Genomic DNA, 8188 nt, shown 5'->3' on the forward strand with positions numbered 1-8188 from the left:
CAAGTACATGTACAGTTTTATGTTTCTTTGTGCGTATGTGTTTTATGCATGTGTTGATACTCACCTACACAGAAAATGGAAAGAATAGCGTCTTATGTACTCTTACTGAAGGTGAAGAGTATTTTATTCTCTGTGTCGGACCTTTGAATAATTAAAACAGACGTTATCCTTAATTTGACTACTAAAATAAATATAAATGTAATTTGTTATTATGCATTTATGAGTGCTAACCTAAAATGCTGTTATACTTCTTTATAGACAACTAACTATCCTTGGCATTCTCACTCCTCAGCATTGCTCTTCTTTCTTCTTTCTCGGCCCCTCGGGCTGCAGAGAGGAAGACTGTCTGTGTCAGCAATTAAATCCCAATACTTGTGAGTGACCAGTCCAATCATTTAACTGCCCTGATTCAAGGTGTAATTGAAAACGAAACCCTTCAGCGTGACAAGAGCACAACTGTGTACCATCTTACTGACAATGACTTCCTTTTATAAATCTGTATTTAAATTTAACATTTACTTTGTTTAATTGCTACATGGACAGAAAAAAAACAATTATTGCAAACCCTATGGCAAGTGGTAGCTTGTCAATACTGAAGGATTGATTGCTCCACAATCTGTTGTTGTTGCACTCTTCCTTTTCGGTTTAAGGAGTGATTATAGATGTTTTTGTTTTTAGGTGCAGAGAGGTGGAGTTTGTGTTCAAAGACAGTGTATCATGGCTCACCTCATATAATTACTGTGTCTCAGATCAGGTGCTGGATTGATTGAAGAACGGCGTCCAAAGTTCATTAACCTAAACTTAAAAACTGTGATGTCAGAGAGTTTTAAAGTGTTATGGATGTTAGTATTAGGCAACTATGAGTCAGCTGATTACCCTGGCTCATAGTTGCTGACATCATTTCCAAGAGTAAATTCATCCAAATCATAGCAAATATGTGTTGTTGTTTTTTCCTACACAAACCTCCATCCAGTGCAGTATAATAAAAAAAACACAATCAGCTGATAAGTCCGGTGCTGGCAACAATCTGTGGATCCTAAAGGAGGAGAAAAAACTACTAATATGTCAATTAAACAATTAGCAAAGTAAAGCAATATCTTTGCACATGTTTTTGAACGCCACTGTTGTTTGTTTCATTTTTTTTTTTACAGCTGAAGACAATTTATCCCACTACTATACCGGGGACCTTATGAGTCCATTACTTTAACAGACCTCTTACCTCTGATAATCTTTGAAATCAGCAACAGTCAGTACAGCAGTGATGCTCTCTTCTACAATATCCCTGCTGCCTAGCAACAAAGGAGCACTCTTTATAGCAACATTTCTTCTCTCTGCAGAAAGACAGGGGGAGAGAGAGAGAGGCAGAGAGAAAGAGAACAGGTTTTGTGTTATTCTATTGATTTGCTTTATTCTAATAGGTGTTAGTTGTAGTACGTTTCATTCGAAAAGCTTGGTAAACAAATCTGTGTGATCAGTCAATAAATGCTTGTATGCGTGGTAAGGGTTTTCACATTGAACAATATTCAGTAGTTTGGTTGGTGTTGGTGCTGTGGCGTGCAAGAGCTGGCGAGCCCCTCCGCACTGAGTGCAGGAATTCATCACCAAGGAAAGCAACCTTTTCCTACCCGGATTAAAGACACTGTTTTACAGTCCAACACAATCCAACACAACATTTCTAACTGCAGCCTTCAAAACTGCCATAAGATTGAATTAAACAAGATCAGTATGAGGTTTGTGTTTATAATGTAGATTGGGTAATTTTTGCATGCTGCTTTTACTGTCACTGTTTTACCACATTTATACTAAACAAATTATGCTAAAAATGACTCATTAAATATATTCTCTATAAGCAGCCACTAAATGCTACAAAATATTGATACAGCCCATCATACTAAAGAATGTGTGCAAAATGGACATTTTGGCCTGAGGCTGGTGCTACATGAAATAAAGTGTCCAAAATGAAAAAGATTCACTGACTGAGGAGCATGAATGTGTACATTTCATGGCAAACTACACAAAACTCATCATGACACAAATAAAAGCTGCACACTGTACTGGATATCATGCTAAATATTTTTTTAAATACTTAAGTCAATTAGTGATGGACTGACTAAAAGTCGCTAAATCAGTCACTAAGTTGACAGCACGGGGTACACAGAGTTTATATTTTCCTAATTTATGGTCCCACAGTCCAACATTTCATTTTTTATTTGTATATCATTTGATACATGAGCTATGAATATGCAAATTCTGTTGATTTCCAAAGTTTTCCTGCTGGACACAAGATGTCTCCTACTTCACTGCAAAGTCCATTCTCAGTGTTTGTGCACTGGCAGCTTCGATTTTCTACATCCCACTTGTATAAGTTGCCAATTGGACCAGGGTTGACTTCCAAACTATTTGTGACGTGCTCATAGGCCTCATCCCTTAAAATCTGATTTTCAGTGAGCACAGAGAAACTTTCCACTTTCAGCAGATGAATGTGAAGACATTCCTTGTAGTGTCAAACTCTGCACATACATCATTCTGCACAGTGAAGCTCAAACAGCCAAATGTAGGAACCAGAAAAAAAACATATTTTTAAATGGAGGGGGACTTCATCAGAACTGGGTGGATGTGGTTCAATCAAATATGTTCGATAGTGCTGGTAAAATCCGCACATTTTGATTCATATGTTGCTAAACTGTGATTGGTGCACAGAAATATATCACATATATGTTTTCGAATTGATTGAAAGTAACATAGAGAAAAACACAAAAACATAAACCTCTTATGTGAAATAACTAAAACTGTTCTAACTGTGGCAGAAATGGTTTATGACGCCATAGCAGAGTAAGAAGCTGTCAGAGAAAATAAGTTGCAAGGGCCTGTAAGAATGAGTAAGTAACAAAGCTGTTGAGTAGGCAAACAAACTGACAACACAAGCACAGAAATAACATGTAGAAGTGTAAACCTCTCAGGACTCTCATAATGATGAAACGTGAAAAAGAGTTAAAATGCACACTTACACACATACACACACACACACACACACACACTGGTTGCTTCACAAGTTTGACAGTAGCGGACTCAGTAGGGCAGCTGGTGCTAACCTAATAAACAGGCTGACAGATTGTTAACAGTTCGGACTGATTCCCCAGCTTGATGCACCATTTAGCCCCAGGTACAAGATCCCAGTGTAAAACAAACAACAGCGCCATCAAGGTATGTGCAACATCAGTGAAATATTTTAGAAATGTTCTTGCATCAAAGATGGTGTTATTTGCATATCAAATATGCTGCCACTATAGAGTTACTGTCATTCTAGCAACTAGTGTAAACAATGTTATGGAAGGCATCAGCAAACACAAAAAGTGATTATTGGGGTTATTGAGCTAGGTTGCTGTAGGTGTATTTCTATGTATTAGGCCTAGTAGATCAATATAAGTGGATATGGAAAACCTCTCCTGCTTTGACAATTCATTTGGAAGCTCTTTCTCCCTCTGTAGTCAGCGGTGTTGTTGTTGCTAACCACACAATGGCAACGAGCCCAGCCTCTTCCTCTGCCTCCTTTCTTCTCCTAATGGCTTAATGTTTTAAAACCTCTCTTCTGAGTCCCTCTTGCCTCTTACTTTTCCTGTCTTCCTGTCTTAGCGTAATACCTCCTCCCTTCCTCACTCCTTATTTTCTCTAATGCTCCTCTGTCTCCACGCAACACCATGTCTCCCTCCAGCCTCTCTCTTCACTCCCTTCTTTTCATCAATCCCTCTCATTTGCCAGCATCCTCTCTCCTTGCCTCCAGTAAGTAACAAGTGAAAATAAGGGACAGAAACATGATACCTGTGAATATCAGTTAGTGTTTGCCTCTTTTATTTCCCAGTATCCTCTCCTCCTGCCTCCCACCCAGGAAGAATGGATGGAGGAATGGATTAAAGGAGGGATGGATAGCTTCTGCTTAATTTTTTGTTTGGCTGCACTGCAGACTGGTTTCTCTCAGTAGAGCCCCTTCATCCTTATGACCCCATAGAGACATTCATTTCCTGATGATGTGCACCATAGCACCATACAGATGTTGAATTTTCCAACATACAATAACTGCTGCGGCCACTTGCAACAATACTGGCTGTCATCTTGATTTACATGCACTGTACATACACATACAGGTGACAAATTTAAGGATTCGTGAATTTAAAGTGTCTTAGCTGGGCCACCACAAGCCTGCAGATCAGCTTCAATGTTCTTTGGCATTGATCTACATGCATCTTGAGCTGTAATGGATAATGGAAAACCATTTATCCAAAGTATATTCCCTCTTTTGGTGTTTTGATGATGCTGTATAGAGTGCTGTCTAACACATCATCGCTCAGTTTGGTTGAGATTCGATAACTGTGATACACACAGACTGATAAATCAGCGAAGGCCATACAAGGGTCGATTTTAGCTTACTGCAGATATCGGTAGGCCATTTGTGTTGACGTCAGCTGATAAGTAACAAGAAATTGCAGTATAGAAATGCCAAACTAGGTTTAAGGTCATAGTCAACATCAACATAGTCAAAAGCACACATATTAAGCATATATAGTTGTCCACTTTGTACCCTATGGAAGAAACAGTACATTTATGTTGTTTGCCCACTCATTTATCCGAGGTTGTCACCCATCTGCCAACGCTTTTGATTGATTTTTGAAATCCTCTTTTCAGCTTATGTGTTGCTCTTCGGTATATTTAGAGTCACAAGTCATTTGCTTATCTGTTGGGGAGATATCCTCCATTTTATTGGAGTGTGCTTGCTGTCCTGCCCTCCCTCCTCTACCGCCAACAAACCGACAACCATGAGATCAACAACCGTCATAAGGCTACAGCCACTGCCAGCCATGTCTTGCCTCTAACACAAAAAATACAGTTTTTAGCATTTTAACGAGCACACCGAGAGCACACTTTGCTGCTCTTTTTTTTAAAGCCTACCAGGTACATTTTTCTAGAGATAAAGAGCGTCATTTTTTTTTTTTAATAAGAAGGAGAGAAGATGTCTTCCCCAGCGCAGCAGAGGAGCAGGTCTGGCGTTCAGCTGCTGAGCGCGGCGCTGCCGCTGCTGCTGCTCTCGCTCTCCGGTAAGAAACCAAATCGCCAAATAAACGACTGATGCTTCCATTTATTGATCAGCAGCAATTCGATAGATTAATAGCTCCCACACACTGCTCCATCTTTAGGCCTTCCCTCTCATATCTGACTGTGTGTGTGTGTGTGTGATTGTCAGAGAGGGGGGAGATAATGGGTGTAATGTGAGATAACTGTTATTCTAGCGGGGTTTTTTTCCCAGTTTGGCCAAAGCCGTCCATTAAATCAGAATTGTTGTGGCTTTCCTCGACCGCTTTTAGCTCAAACGATTTCTGATCAGTTTTGATATTTGTGTAATGACCACCACCCCCCCACCCCCTCCTCCTTACGTCTCTTTTTAGCTTCTGTTGACAGCTAAATTAGTGCCTGGTGTATCATAGCCCATACACAGGATTATGATGTACTATGCAAAAAATAAATATTGGCTTAGCCTGCATGCAGAATGACAGTGTACAGTAGGTCTCTGTGACTCCGGGTGATCTGTAGGAATATGCCTATAATAAGGTGCTAACAATGTGCTGTTGATATTCTTAAGCCTTGTATTCAGTAGCACATAAACACACATGAACCCACATTATGGTGTCATCAAAGTAATATGTGTGTGTGAGTATATATGGGCATACAAATGCATGAGAGAGAGAACAGATGTGGACATATCCAAGCTGGTTTACACCAAAACACGGTGTGACCCACATCTGAGCGAAGCCACAGCATCGTTACTCCAACTGAGAATGATAAAATAGGCTTAAGTATAAAGCCGTGCTCTCCAGGAGATTTAATAAACAAAAGATCAGCGTTGTGGTGAGGTCCATCAGCTTGTATGACACACTCCCTTCCTGCTGCTTACTGTAGATGCTACTGTAAAGACACTTCTTCACAGTGACAGACTCGACAAAAACGAAACATTCTTCCTAGTTTACTCACTAGTACTGGGAATGAATAAGTGATCACAACACTACCACTGTACGCCTTCTTTAATAAAGAAATTCATAATGGTGATGTCCACTAGTGGCACCTTAAAACCATACTGTAACCTGAGAATTTTGTCTTTAAATTTGTCCCTTTGTCTTCTCGTCTCATCAAACATTGCCATTCAGTGGTTTGGAAATCACATAGCGGGAAGAAGTCACACCAGTGTATTTTTAGATAGTGTCAGCACCCTTTGCTTTTTTCACCTATGCCAACTGAAAATAGATACCCAAAAGTTTACTGTTGCTGGGGGAGCTTGTTGCATGGAGATGCTATAGTTACTCCTTTCTTTCTCTTTTCAACAGGATGTAACGTATGCAGAAGGGAAAGATAAAAGATTAGCGCATTCTTCTTTCATTCTTATTTATTTGTTAGTTGCTTAATTGTTCAAATTAAAGAAAATTACATAAAATCCCTTTGCGATACCCCACAGATAAACACAAAATCTTGTTACAGTCTCAAAAATCTGAACCCATCAGCCCACTGTGACTTGTAAATATATAAATATTATAGTTTCGACACATTAAGCGGTTATGGATGTAAGGTGTCTGCATGCTTCATGTGCTGAATAACAGATGTGGTGCCACACCCTGAGCTCACCCATGAAAACAACAGCCTGGTCTCACACAACGTGTTGGAAAACAAATAACGTCAGTGAAGATAGCTTCTGCAAGCACGTGAGAGAGGAGAAAGTGTTACCCACTGATCAAGCAATATTATGCTCTATTCCTATAACCACACACATTGCTATTCCTTGTTGGGCCTTAATGCAGCTGGGAAAGCACTCAGTAATGCAGTTCTATAGTGATACAGCTACAGTTACATGTGTTGTGTGCTGCCTTTTGGAAAACTGTAGTCTAACAAGTTTGTCAGTAGTATTCTTATAGACTGCTGCAGTTTCCCACCAATATTCTTTCTGGCCGTCAGTGTTTGAACTTTACTCAACAATGCTACAGTTGCAGTTTGTGCAGAGAGGCACTAGAGGGCAGCAGCACACTGGAAAGAGAAGGCATGTAGTGTAAATGCGCTGACGTAGTGCAACACTTATGAGTCACCAGCATCAAATTACCAAAGCTCAGTCAAACTTTTAGTGTAACAGCATTTATGTATTTTGTTTTCTATGAGAAAAAAAGCTACAAACATTAGACTGGTGATCTGTCAGCAGGGAGATATTTCCGTAAAGGGATGCTGTCACAGAATAGTGTTTTGCATTAAAATGTGCTTTACTTTTACAACAACACATTTATGAATATTATTTTTGCATGAAACATCTCGACGTATAAGAATCATTACTAGTAAAATGTCATGATTTCGCATCATGACATTGCCCACCAGCCTTTGCTAAAGATCTAGCAAATCATTGGTTCTTGTAAAAAATTGTAGAAAGTTAGAGATAATTTAATGTCCTTTTCAAATGTGACTCATGCATTTTTATTACTTGACAATAAACCTTTAATTGACTAATACTTTTATACTTTTCATCAGCAATCCTGCATCGAACTGACTGTTAATAACAATGTAACCCATGCCATCTTTCTACGATTCATTATTCTAATGGTTACTAATTGAAAGTGTTGGCCAGCTGCTAAGGTTCCTTGTTTTTAAGATGTTAAGATGGAGCCAGTGTCTGTTCAGATTCCTGTCCAGAAGCGGTCAGCTCAAGTAATTTTTTTTAAACTGAAACTTCAAGCTCAGTCTGTAGGGACTTGGCTTGGAACTGGAGGGTCGCCGGTTCAAGTCCAGCACGGACCACAGTATGGCGTGTGGACTTATAGGTGCCAGTTCCACCTCCTGTGCACTGCAGAGGTGCCCCTGAGCAAGGCACCTAATTCCTAAGTATTCCAGGAGTGCCGCTACGTGGCAGCCCATCACTCCACCATCTCTTCACAGTTGCATGTCTATAAACCCTGTGTGTGCATGATTGTATTTCAGGCCTATGTGGGTGTAAACCCCATTCTATTTCTTCTTAACTAATCTACAACACTGTTATGCAAAACTGCTAAACTGTGATAAAGTCATCATCTGATCATAACACTGCCAACATTCAAAACTATAGGCCTTTGTATACACTTATGTCCATCTGTGTATTGGTGTATTTGTGTATGTGGGTCGTACATGAGTA

At 39.7% G+C, this 8188-nt stretch overlaps 1 protein-coding gene across 2 annotated transcripts in view; it reads left to right on the top strand.

Annotated features, from left to right (window-relative positions):
- Positions 1 to 4817: 4817 nt before the first annotated feature.
- Positions 4818 to 8188, top strand: part of scn2b (sodium channel, voltage-gated, type II, beta) — an 11060-nt gene continuing 7689 nt past the window's right edge. The window contains exon 1 of one of the 2 annotated variants that reach the window (XM_035680048.1): positions 4818 to 5090. In XM_035680048.1, the coding sequence (XP_035535941.1) occupies positions 5006 to 5090 (85 nt within the window). In that variant the 5' untranslated portion in view covers positions 4818 to 5005. The remainder of the gene's footprint in view (positions 5091 to 8188) is intronic. The other variant, XM_035680047.1, reaches the window with a different exon arrangement.

This window comes from Morone saxatilis, unplaced genomic scaffold, assembly GCF_004916995.1.
Source record: "Morone saxatilis isolate NCDOM2014 unplaced genomic scaffold, NCSU_SB_2.0 Contig8, whole genome shotgun sequence".
Lineage (NCBI taxonomy): Eukaryota > Metazoa > Chordata > Actinopteri > Moronidae > Morone > Morone saxatilis.